At 44.3% G+C, this 13,672-nt stretch overlaps 1 protein-coding gene across 1 annotated transcript in view; it reads right to left on the minus strand.

The window, feature by feature from the left end:
- Positions 1 to 13,672, minus strand: part of LOC120807643 (neural-cadherin) — a 285,961-nt gene that overhangs the window by 119,369 nt on the left and 152,920 nt on the right. The window contains exons 8-12 of the mRNA XM_040159884.2: positions 6,985 to 7,157; positions 3,031 to 3,199; positions 1,741 to 1,911; positions 1,342 to 1,514; positions 169 to 336 (exon numbers count right to left, since the gene is read on the minus strand). Of these exons, the coding sequence (XP_040015818.2) occupies positions 169 to 336; positions 1,342 to 1,514; positions 1,741 to 1,911; positions 3,031 to 3,199; positions 6,985 to 7,157 (854 nt within the window). The remainder of the gene's footprint in view (positions 1 to 168; positions 337 to 1,341; positions 1,515 to 1,740; positions 1,912 to 3,030; positions 3,200 to 6,984; positions 7,158 to 13,672) is intronic.

The following is a 13,672-nucleotide window of genomic DNA, read 5'->3' on the forward strand; positions in this document are numbered from 1 at the left end:
TTCACAGTGACAGCCAGCTGATTAAGACGTTGGTTCTAATGAGCCCGTTCGCACTACAAGCGCTCTATTTCAATATGACTCCCCCCTCACTGATCCCTGCTTGTGATCCCCCTCACGAGACAATGCTGCCACCCAATGACGACCCCCCCCCCCGCCGGCCACACGTACCACGATGGCGTTGTCTCGCACGGTGTTTTCTGGTATGACCACGCTGTAGCTGTCTTTGTCCCACTGGGGAGGCTGGTTCTTTACGTTGGTGATGGTGACGGACAGCTCCACCGAACTGCTCATGTTCCCACCGTCTGTGGCCACGATGTCCCTGGTGATGTAGGTCCTCTGTGGGGACAAGATGAAGAGGAGAGGAGAGATCATCACTGGAAGGTGTGATCCTGTGTTGCAGTGAAAATTTAGATCAAACAGATGCCAGCAAGCGATTTGTGTTTACACTTTTGGGTGGAGGCTGCAGACTGCATTCAGGTACAAACAAAAAGGATAATTAATATTGATTTGTATGGCCGACTGTGGAGCAGCAGTGTTTTGGTGTTTCGTAACCATAAGAAGGACAATTAGCCTCAGAAAGTCCAATCAGTAAAAACCATCTGTCTTTGTGACTAAAGAGAAGAACTAAACACGTCTGCACTGCCAGTGTTAATTGGCGCGTGTCAGAAAACAATCAGAAACAAGTCCAATTTGTATATATATATATTTTTTTAATTTACACATGTAATGAAGGTTATTTGCACATTCTGTCCCTTTAAGGTGTTTTCAAATTCAAGATTGAAAGAATTGCTTTTCATAAAGACAGTTTTTCACTTCTTTCCTGTTTTGTTTCAAAATTCAGTATTTGATGTGAGCAATTACCACAACCAAGATTCTGCCAGCAGCAAAGACTGAAACAAACATAAGTATATATTTGCTTTGTAGTTGTAAGGTTCGGCATGTTTGCAGGTGGATGTGTTGGAACCAATCTGTCTGGCGTGGCGCCCTGTGTAAGATGAAAGGGGCTGAGGGTACGGACACTCTCTTGGCATCGGAAGACAGCGAGCTGTTGCTTTTTTTTAGGGGGGGGCCGAGGGATCATTGTCGCACTCATCCGAGACACAATAAGTAGCAATCACACTCTATTGCTTGTTCACGTTCCCACCTAGATTGTTTTTCTCGCTGGTGGTGAAATAAAGGGTTAGTGGAAGCCAAATGAGGAAAATATCAGCAATGTTATTCCTCCTGGTGCCAAAGGAACGGCAGTGAAGACGTTGTCACGCATTCAGAGTGTAAACCAAACCCTTGGTGGAACTCTCCCTTCGGTTCCTGTTGTCTGTGTGTACACAGTTTAGCGTGTACCTGGGAAATGGGCTGGTTGACGAACACCCAGCCTGTCAGGGGGTTGACCCTCAGATACTCAGGCTGCTCCCTGGACATGGAGTACGTGACGGCTGCATTGGTGCCAAAGTCGTCATCGTGAGCCGCTACTCGCAAGAAACTGGTCCCGATCATCGTGTCCTCGCGAAGGAAGTCTATCGGGGAGGAAAAAGAGGTGTGCCTTTTGCCTCAGTACTTCTGAGAGGAAACATCAAAACTATAGATACGTAAGTGTGTTTTATTAAAGTAGTTTCATTGCCTAAAGTCTTTGTTACAGTGTTAACCACCCGCTGGAAACCATTTCAAACGGGGAGGGTAAACCTAATTGTGAGTATAACAGTGTTTTCCTCACTGCAGGCTGCAGTATGTTGATCTACTCACACTCGTATCGGATGTTCTCAAACTTGGGACTGTTGTCGTTCTGGTCCAGGATGAGGACGTTGAGCTGACAAATGCCGATCAGCGGGTCGACCGCCTGGTCAGTGGCCGTCACCGTCACGGCGTACTCCCGTTGGCGTTCACGGTCATATCTCCTTGCTGTCACAATTACTCCTGGAGACACGGACACAAGCCGTTTCATTAGACGGCTAAATCACACGAACCGCCGCTCTGACTGCGCTCCCCAGGGCCGCTTCACTTTAACGCTAAAAAGGATTTCCTCTGCGCGCCTTAGAGCTACAAGAGAGTGAAGCAGAAGAGGAGCAGAAGACGCAGGGAAGCTAAAGTTGTTATCATTACAAAAAACACTTAACTAGAATCAAAATATGAATAAAACGAAAAATACCAATTCACCACATTTAAATCCATTTACATATTTATTACATTTTGTTTTCCAAACTCCAGGCAGCCACTTCTACGTAAAGCGTGATGTTGTGCAGTGAGGTGTACAGGTTATTAAGAGAACTCTTGGAAAGTCAGCTGCTGTGGGAGCGGTTCCCTGCTCCAGTATTTGGCCTTGGGATTGTATTGCGTAACCAACCAAAAACTATATTCTACTGGCTTTTCACCCACTTTCATAGACGAGTATTTCACGACTACATTTTAAAAATGGTTAATTATGTCAATGTATTGCATATCAAGCTTAGTCGATCCAGCAGGCCGTCTGTGGGCAGAGATCTGGGACACTACATGATGTTTCAGACATACTAATTCACTTGAAACCAGCAAGCAAATCACTTAAAGATGTTTGTCTGTGGTCATTGCAAACACACAGGTCGATACATTTTGTTCAGAAAAGGCTAAAACATATTTTATACATCATTAAATTATTTCAACTTATTCTATGAAACTTTCCCAGTGAGTTTAATTCAAACTAGGAATGATCATAAAAATGAAAAAGAAAAAAAAAATCAATAATCTTGTAAATACAGAGGTCCAATTTAACTTTTTCATTCCGTCAATATTCTTTGACTAAAACACAATGAGAAGCACATTTCATGAAAAACAGGCTTTTATTTGTTTTACAGCCATCAACATAAAAAATCTGAGAATACAATCAGTTGAGAATCGTAAGCTTCACATTTCACCGGTAAAGCCATGAAGCTTATATACTGTACCTTTAAAAAGTATCTGCAACACCCTGCATGCCTATCTGTCTATCTTTGTGCAAATGAAAGGCCGTGTGTGTGTGTGTGTGTGTGTGTGTGTGTGTGTGTGTGTGTGTGTTAGTACCGGTGTCTGGGTGGATACTGAATGCAGGCACAGTGGAGTCTTTGTGCATGAAGCCGTATGTGACCCTGCCATTGGAGCCCTCGTCCGCATCCACAGCGTGAACCTGCAGAACGAAGGTCCCTGCCGGCTGGTTCTCCAGGACCGACGTGCTCTCTCTGTACTGTTGACACTGAGGAGAATTAAGGCAGCGGACAGAGATGCGAGGGAGAGAAAATGGCAGCAATGAGAGTGTGGAGAAACAGAAATGTATTTATAGACAGCCTGATGAAGAAAGACCGTAGGAAGTCCTGCACCCTTTCCATTCATTGATTTGCTACATTTGCCTGTATAAGGTGCACAGTGGTGATGGATTCAGGGGTCTGGAAGCCCAGCAGCCATTGGAGTGTAGCGTAGTGACATTGGCTCTGAATATCTGCGCTTTGATGTGCTCACTGTGCTTTGGTGACCATGAAACACTGATCTTTGTTAGCTCTGCCCGAAACAAGTGGAGCGCCACACTTCACTGTACGCCCTCAGCAGTGTACCAGCAAACAGCTGCAGTTGGAAAGAAATATGACATCAGGCAAGTCGATTTCTGTCAGCAGAGTAAAACCTTTTGTTCTTGTGCCATTTTTGTGATTTTACTAAAGAAAATAACGCAAAAGAGAATTCTCATCTGACAGAGGAGTGGAGGAGGTAGACGACCCGATAAGTGAAAAAAGACGGGGTGGACAGATGTTCCACAAACATAATATATCCTATTCACGTGTAAGTATGTGCAACAACAACTATGTCACCTTTAAACTTAAATTCAATCTAAATGAATTACAGGGATTTAACTGCAAATTTTCTTTTTAATAGAGAAAAAAGACGTGGGAGTGCATGAGCGGGCTTGTGTGTTTTTTTGCTTGCTAGCTGAAGAAAACCATGTGCACTGAAACAAAGGCTGTTTCTCCTTCTCCAAGTCGTGTCCACCTCACCTCATAACAGTCACCGTAAAATGATTCGAGCTAAATACAGAAGCATGACCGTGAGAGATTGTAACATAAATTTGAACAATATCTTACAATTACTTATAATGCTAAAATGTCTGAATTGATTTTATGTGTCAAAAGAGCATTGGGGAAGTCTATTAACGAAAGAATATGAAAGAAAGGGGTTGACTAATGGCTCAGACACACATAAAGGATGCCAATCCAGTATGAGATTGCAGAGAGACATAAAACAACTGACAGGTTATTGTGTTTCACTGCTGCAGTGTGATACACAATCTGAGTTGTTTCTATTTGAAAGCATACAAATAATAATGTTCCACTATAAATATGCACCACGTACTCCTGAACATGAAAGAAATCGTATAATTATCAACTGCTATCATTTTTAAAACAAGACATTCCCAAGAAAATGTCCAAAAAATGAAATCCAGCCGTGGAACAGGAACCCTCCTCTCCATGGGGTGCAGCCACACTCCCCCTTCGAGCCGTCATAGAGATTCATTAGGCGCCTGCAGTTCTTGGTGAATTGCGAGGCAGCTGCTCCGTGTTTGGGTTCTCAAAGATTTTGTCAATCACTGAACTTGTCAGACACACAGAGCGCTTCATTATCCTCATTTACACGCTGCCTGGGTTTCACTCACTTCCCCTACCTACCCCCCCCCCCCTTTTCTCCCTTTGGTCTCTCATCTTTCGCTCTCAAGTTCTTTTTTCCCGTCTCGCTGGATTGCTGACACTCATGTGCCGACCGAGGAGTGGAAGGAATCCCTCAGTGCTGCTGCTTGATGTCTTGCTTTGACGTCCAACTAATGACAAAGGAACTCTTTTTATCTTCCCTCCCTTCCTGCCTCTTCCATTTCTCCCAATCCCCTGCACCCCATCCTGGATTGTTCTATCATGGAACAATGGTTTACCTTCTTCTGCCTCTTTTACGCTTCCATCTGAATTAATCACAAGCTTTAGGACTTTTTGCCTCCAGAGCTCAACATTTTGCTTCAAAGCATGAAAATATAGAAGGATTTTTATGAAGATGTGCACGCAGGCCTTCACTCATGCAATGTGTCAGAGGCCTCAAGAAGAACAAGTCGCTCAGTCAACGACAACATACTGAACGAACCACAATAATTCTAAGCACAAGGAGATTCCTGGTCAATAATTCTGTGATTTGAAACGGACCGAATGTCAAGGAACAGGTGCATCTCTTATCAGACTTTAGTCTGGCTTCATCAGACGGTGGCCTTCAGAGTGTTTCCAGGATGGTTTACAGCTGTGTAGCAGCCGGGGAGACAGTCTACCACCATGTACTTGGCTGCAGCTTAAGTTTCTGGGGGTCTTGCTCACGACGAGAGAGGTACTGCAGTCGTCATCGATACAGCCAAACTGCCAACTGCCAAAGAAGGAGCTGTTTGAAGGAAAAGCTCTGGATTGACCAGGACGTTCCTCTCCTCACCTGTGGCCGAACGAAGAGATCGCAGATACAAGAAGACTGAACTATTTTGGCTTATTTAGCTTCCCAAGGTTCCAATATCATTGAATCAGGGTACCGGCCGTCTAGAGGAAGACATTTGACAGCACCTCTCTTTTCCCTTAATTTAGATTCTATAACTTTAAAGCAGTTTTCATTTAGGGGAACATGAGGCCAATGACTGCTGTGGCACTAAAAACTAAGCAGGTGACGTAAACACAGAACTTATAAATGACTCTGATAAAGGCGCTGATATTCATATTGAATGAGTAGCGTCTGGACAATCCGCTTGTAGAAGTATCAACTAGCTGTTGCTAGTACGCAGGGCTATTGAAGGTTAATATCTGTCTGCCTGATATCTCTGCCTCCGGTAAAGTGCAGGATCTGGCTTGACACAAGAGATCTCGCCTCCATGTACTCCTACACCTCAGTGTGCCTTTCGCCCCTTGTGTCTCGGTCCACTGATCCAGCTCAGAGTTCCAAAGAGACTAGTCTGTTATATAAGATTGGGTATCAAAACAAGATTAAGGGCCTTGCTGCTTCGGTGTCCTGCTACTGGCTGCCAGTGACAGGAAACACAATACATTGGATATCTCTACTAACTGTGAAACCAACTCTGCCAATCTTCTCAATTTCCTGTTCCAGAACAGCCTTTTCCACCCTCAATTTCTTAGTCCATTTTTGACCAGAGACACACAAATACACATTGGTATTTGTCCAGAGTTTTCTCCTCCATCTGCCCCTGGAGTCTGATTTTCTTTCCTCATATTTTGTATGTGCATTCATTCATGCATTATTTGTATTCAGGCTTTCTTTGTCCATTGCAATCAGTATCATTCCCACTGAAAGAAACAAATGAATCACAAATTTGGAGTATGATGCCAGCAGGAGATCCTGAGGGAGGCATTCAAGCATACAGATCACATGAAACACTGTGGACCCCTCTTCGTCTTCTCTCTTTTCTCTTTGCTCTCATCTTGCGACCTGTCCTTCTGCGTCTTCCTGCTACTAGCTGGAGCCCAAAAGGAAGCGCTTTGGCGATCGCTCTCCCCCAGGACACAGTGAGTGGGGTTTACTCGGCCAGCAGACGCGCCTCATCTTGGCTTGTGCTACCACAAGGGACTTGACGAGTGAGCTCATTTCAAATGGAGACATGACAAGCAAAAAAGAATGGAAACGTAGCTCTTCCAGAGTTGGCCGGTTGGGATTTCTCCCACATCCCTCGAAGCTTTAATTAAAAGGCTGAGATGATGTAGCAGAGAGACGAGGGTCAAGTCGGCCAATTGCTCCTCCAGAGAAGAAAGATAAAGGCTAATAAATAGAGGATGCAAACAGGGGTGATGCTGGAGAGTGACATGGCAGAGATAGAAACACGAAAAATGAGTGACAAGTCCTCGAGATGTATTAAGGAGGCCGGGAAGCAGAGAAATAAATGGCATGGCCACCAAGAGAGCTCACACTGAAACACGGTTGTAAACCAAAGGTTGTACGATTGAAGGGCACCATTGCTTCTCTTACCTTCTCAAAGACAGGCTTGTTGTTATTGACGTCGTCCACCCCCACTATGACCTGGGCTGTAGATGACAGAGCCTGAGGTCCGCCTGAGGCGTTGTCGTCTTCCGCCGTTACATTGAGGACGTATTCCACGCCCTGAAGGTGAGGTGGCGGGCTGGAGCGCAGACGGATCAAACCTGCCGCCAGACATTGGAATAACACACCCAGTGAGCTAATGAACACGAAACTGGAACCATGTGTCCATCTAGTTTGAGATAACAGAGTTGGTATTATTGTGTATGTAACAGTAACATGTTTCCTTGTATGGATTTTAAGGAGACAAACTTGCAAGAGCATATGAAAATCCCCAAAAAGTAAAACAAATATCTTACAAGATTTGGTACTTAAGCCTTTATAGAACAAGTTGACCACTTTCCGTGACGCAGGTTATAATCTTGTCTAGAAGTTATTCATGTCCTGGAGGACTTTGGCAGGAGCAAAGCAATGGGCTTAGCACTGGCTTCTCCGTGGTCATTTTCCTGATTTTATTCATGACTGTTATTATAATTGTCTCTACATTATTAAAACGTTTGTTTTTTTTACTTCTGTATTGATTGGTTTCATCAGTGTTTTAAGTTATCAGAATTTCCATTATTATAATCATCTCTATTTCCCTGCTCTGCCTCATACTGAAATACTAAATGTAAGTCACCGTGTTCAGTCGATCGTAGGCGCACATACAGAACTTTACTCTCCAACGGCATCAAAAAGAGGAATATCTGTGAAAACTGTATTTCACATGATGCAATGCTTACAAGACAAGCCTTGTTTCATAAGCGTTGTTTATCTTCACTTTGCTTCAGTGCAGTTCAGTTTGAGATAAATATTAGATCCACTTACTCACGGACAGCTCTCCACAAATGCCAGACAATGACCATTGTATGTATCAAACCACGCTAATGAATAAAAAACTGTTGGCGATGTAGATCCGATAACTCAAAGGCCTAAAAAGTAAAGGCCGCTGAGGAAACAAGCAACGCAATCAACCAGAGTTAAGTGAGAGCAAAGGTGGAAAATCGCCCACATTACCATCAAACAGTCTGTGCTGTTCTAAAAGCGATGAGGGGGGAGAGGGAGGCAGCACTTCCTGGTGGACAAAAACGTTCTTATTGCAAGAGAGATTTCATTAATTATGCCTGCACAACACATGAATAGTTAAATTGATTGGTATTGCCTTTTAGCGCCAACATTCCATTTCATCCTCCCTCCCTCCCTCCCTCCCTCCCTCTCGCTGTCACCCAGTCCGGTGTAGGCGGCTCATCTGCATCCCACTCTCCGCTTTGAATGACTCTCCTCTGCTCTGCATTCAACCCGCCCTCTGCCTCTCTGTTTACTCTGTGCGTGTGCTGGCGTGAAAATGCGTGTGCGTGTGTGTGTGTGTGTGTGTGTGTGTGTGTTTGTGTGTGGGCTGAGAGTGCGGCCACACTTACTACACCCTCCTTATCTCCGGAGACAGGGGCAGGTGCTGTGGCTGTCGTGTGCTCACTTGCTTTCTGTAACACGAGAGACCTTGGGATCGCTTATCACCGATACGTCTGCGTGCGTGCAACATTCATCCTTCTATCTCGGTTTGCCAGACCAAAGCAAGCGATGAGACAGATAGCAACCAGACGTCGCATGAATCTATTGTGTGTTCACAGCTACAAAACTAGCATGACTCATGCTGGCCAAAGATTTGAAGTGTATTTGTAGCTGAGGCTTTGGAAATGGTTGACAAAGAAAACTGCACAAAGCAAAGAGGAGAGTTGCTGCTCTACTCAAGCTAATGCTGTACCAGCTCATCCTTTTGGAGCTACACAGCGACACATGTACAGTATGTCGCTGTTGTTTGCTTTTCTGTGTGTGTTGCACAAGAGATGGAGGATTGCCATGGAGGGGGTGTGCGCCTTGAGGTGTTTGTCACGATGGCTACTTCTCTGGCACTGCTGTCCATGGTTGAGGGTATACGTGGGTGTGTCTGTGTGTGTGTGTGTGTGTGCGGGAGAGAGAGATAAAAATAAGAGAGAGAGGCTAAAAGATGATTTTAATTTGCACTTTTAAAGGTGTAAGGACGCTTTGCATGAAGAAAGACTTGTCACATTGTGGCAACCCACGAGCGCAGCACTCCTGGACAGAGACTGCACAGGAGCGGAGATCAGCACCCTGGACAGAGACTGCACAGGAGCAGAGATCAGGACCCTGGACAGAGACTGCACAGGAGCAGAGATCAGGACCCTGGACAGAGACTGCACAGGAGCAGAGATCAGGACCCTGGACAGAGACTGCACAGGAGCGGAGATCAGCACCCTGGACAGAGACTGCACAGGAGCGGAGATCAGCACCCTGGACTAGCAAGAGGTCAGGTGACCAAAAGGGGAAAGGCCCCGCCCCCTGTGGAGACAACGAGCGGCCCAGGTGCAGCTCATGTGGCTGATGAAGGTTGGCCACACTATAAAGGACCAACCATTCCAACAGCCTGGGGAACTAGACGTGAGTAGGAGCTGGCGTCACGCTGGGGCTTTTTTGGGCAGCCTGGTTGGACGTTGGACCGATCCCTCAAAAGAGGAAGAACCTGTTTTGTCCTTTTATCTTTTTTTTGTGCTTTGAAATAAAGCGTACCCATTTTTTGTGCAGCCAGTCGTGCATCTGAGTGCTGTCATTTCACCCACACCCGTTGGTTGCTACAATGTGTATGTCACTCACACACACGGGGGCTCAAATACCCACAAGTGCGAATGAACGTTTATATTCAGCAAATACTTCTACAGATGTTGAGGCAATAGAGACAGGCGGCCATTTATCCTCTTCACGGGACGACAACAGTCAGCAAGCACTCTTTGTGCAGGGGAATCTGAGGGGATGTCCTGCAAAAGCTTGTATGTATGTTATCAATTTACACAGCCTTCTGTTATTTCACAGTGCCTTTTCTGGAGTCCAGTCTGTGTTTTAACACAAATACACCTCATGCATGTAGTGTCAAGCTACTTACAGTTTTATACGTTGTGTGGAGTCGATCCAATTTTCACTTTGTTCCATGAGAAGCACAGAGTTGTCATACCTTTTTGGCTAATAATTCATATTTACCACTATTTACCACTGACATATATACGACAGCATTCCTTCATGTCTCCTACGAGCGGGACCTAAATTAAACATTCTCTGGATCAACCCAATAAAAGCTCTGCAATCGCTCATCAGTGAAACTCTCAGGCAAAACGCTGCTAGCACATTTTAACATTTTGTGATATTTCTAAGAATCGTAATGATTGCACTCATGCATCTGGGACATACAAAAGAAGCAGATGTCAAACGGGGAAAGATCGATATATCCCTGGAGAAATGTCTCATTCATAGAATTTGTTTGTATGTTTGTTGTTTTTACCACGCTCACATTGGCGCTGTTACGTGTCAGTGTCACCATAGCAACACATGGAAAACTTGAACCTGCTCCGGCGCAGGTTCATTTGAGCTGCTGGATTAGTTTATCACTCCCCCGGAGAAAAAGGGCAGCTCACTTCCTCACTGATGAAGGAGCGATATCGGTTAGATTAACATTTTATGGGAAGAGACTTCTTCGAGATCACAAAGACCCGTTTAGCCGCGATGACGTCCTGTACGAGCGCTATAGATGCTGAGGACAAGGAATCATTTATTTACAAGAAGATTTCTCCGAGCCGAAACGTCACGCGATGAACACCACACGCTGCAGCCGAACATCCACTGTCCCGCAGACTGTCTCACATATTGTCCCACGGACTGTCTCCCACTGTCTCTCATACTCTCTCACACACTGTCTGACACACTCTCATGTCTCACACAGTGTCTCTCATACTGCAGAGAACATCTAGAAAGCCGCTGCATGTCGTGCTCTTCGTAAAGTTCTGTTGGTTTATTTGTCATTTAATAAACTTCTGAATGTTCCACATTTCACTGCTTCAATTGATCAAATGTCTGATTATGAACAATGAAAATACAATGATTCTCCCATACACATTCACACACATAGGAAAACTCCTAGTTCTATATGGTCATCTGCACATACATATGATACATAAGCTGATACATATATCCTATTCACTCGTATCAATTTGGTTCTTTTGGCTTGTTTTCATCTACATGTTCTGAAAGAGTTGAGATCAATATTCTCATTGGAGGATGATGCATCCATGAAGCCTCCTGAAAGCAGACACATTTAAAGAAATATAATCTGATTGATTAGAGTGAGGAGTCACTTAAAACGAGCCGCTACATTTTACCAACACGCATAACGTTACCTTGTGTGCGATACTCGGGCTTGTAGCCTCGTGGGGGGGCGCTGTCAGTTTTTGCCATGATTATATGACTCAATTAAGGTTATTTTGTATTGAAATTCTGGTGCTGACCAATTTTATAATAAAATAAGGCAGAAATGAGGTAAGGATGAAAGTGCAAAACTGAGCAGATTGTAAAAAAAAAAATTATTAAATGAAATGTGTGCAATATAAATAACAGCACAGTAACAGTAAGTGAAGTGCAGACCAGTTGTGGATTAGGTTAGAGAGTCCTCTCAGCTGTTCTAATGGCTCTAATGGCAGTGGGGAAAAAACAGTTTGCTGTAATACTGTTAAAAAATCCTGGTTTCGGTGATCTTCCGCCTTCTAACGTAAGACGCGCACGCGCGATTATCCTGATGACATCTGGTTCCAACTAGCGAGACGGTTTGAGCACCGATCCTCCTTCGAGGAACCGAGATAGCCTGATGTCAATCATCTCGGTAATTTGAGCTGGATAATCGGACATTTGATCGCCTTAGTTGAACCCCGTACGAGGAACCGGGCCCAGGTTTGCGGTGAGAGGTTGAGGACAGTAGGTAAGTTTGGGTACCCTGGACATTTGTGCACTCACGTAGGTCTACAAACATGAGGTTATTGGTCGGCGAGCCCTCTGTATTGTTTTGGTGGCCGTTATCAGAGAAGTAAGGGAAGCCATTTTGTTTGTTTCTTCCCTAGAGGTAGTTAGCCAGCCCTTGTTGTCTTGATTTCCATTTGTTTGGCACAACCACTACTCCCAAGCTCTCCCACTTCATAGAACCTTTTTATTTTCTTAACCGTCTTAAATGTAATTAAACCTAATTTAAAACCGTTACTCCTACTTTTGACTTCATTTCACATATTCTTTGACTGAGTAGTGTTCATCCTCCCCTCTTAGCCCCTAGACCACATGTGTGAAACCCGCAGCCCGCGGGCCAAATTCGTGGTGTCCAGTGTTGCTAACTTCGCTACTAGGCTAAGCTAGCTGCCAGCCTACTTCAGAGCTGCCGACTTTTCAGAAACCCTTAGAGTGGGATTTTGTTGGGGGTGACCAAACAGTCGACGGGGGGTTGCGCGGACGATATGGCCGACGGGGGGCGGACTCTACCTACCGTTGGGGACATTGGAGGTCCGCGGCTCGGACAAAAGTCCTATTTTATTTTAAGCGTGAGAAATTGGATGTGTGGCGTGACTGCGTGTGAAAACATGCAAAAGCGTGTTTCACACGGTGAGCAGCTATGCTACTTCCATCTCAACATCTACCCTGCAGAGGACCACCACAGTGTCCATAAAAGACCGGGGTTTGAAAACGTCCTGCCTAACTGTGGGGAGAGACACAGCAGTTAAATGATGGAGAGTTGAGAGCAAAGTGCACGAGGACAGCAGGAAGAGTCGCCAGTTCAACATGTTCCACCCGCTGGAATTCTGCCTCCAAGATGATCAGAGGTGTGTAGTTTTGTGTTTAAAATAACATTAACAATTAAACAACAGTGTCTAAAATACACACTTTATAAAGTGATTGCTCGTGACTTGTAAGATTTAGTTTTTAGAAGAAAATCTATTGACAGCCGTAGTATATATTTATATATTAATCTGTACTTTGAGCTGGTGGCCATGACCACCATTATGCATTAGCTTCCCAGCTCATTTAAAATAAGCAGTGCTGCACAGGAATCTTTCAGTACAATATAATAGTAGGACACACGATGCAGACGCAATTCACAATGAAACTTGTTAAGATCAAAGCAGATCTCAGTATTTAACTGAGAATCTATTTATTAGGGTTCTGTATGGAGAAAACCAACAACTAACATCTACACTCAAAGCTGCCTTACAGCTGTTTTCAGTTAAAGAAATAGCTGCATAAACTACTATGCACATGGAATTCATAGTGCTTTTTCTTTCATGTTGGCAAGGCTTTTAATTATAGGCTTATATTCCAGACTAGTGTTGCTGACTTTCATTCAAAGTTTGGCGGTCGCAGCAGCTAGATGTATTCAGCCCAAATCTCTCACCTGTAAACACCTTTAATACAATAAAAAAGCAATTTGCCATCCTCTAGAGCGACGGGCCTGGATGGTTTGATCCCATTATTATCCAAACCCAAATAAGCTATTGTACGGTGCGTGGCTTGTGTTGACAGGGGTATCGTTGTAAAATGAGCTTATGAGATATTGTGACAAATAGTTAACAATGAGACTAAAACTAGAGATATTCTTTGCTATAAAAACAGCAACTGACTTGGGTCTACATAATCTGTCCACGGACATCAACTTTTATCTCCACTAGCTATTATTGTGAGCAGCAGGTGGTCAAGTTGGTGTTGATTATGCAGTAAATGGTATCCTTGTGGATATAATGAAGATCTTCTAGCTCTGCTTAGC

Source organism: Gasterosteus aculeatus, chromosome 12 (genome assembly GCF_964276395.1).
Source record: "Gasterosteus aculeatus chromosome 12, fGasAcu3.hap1.1, whole genome shotgun sequence".
In the NCBI taxonomy this organism is placed as follows: domain Eukaryota; kingdom Metazoa; phylum Chordata; class Actinopteri; order Perciformes; family Gasterosteidae; genus Gasterosteus; species Gasterosteus aculeatus.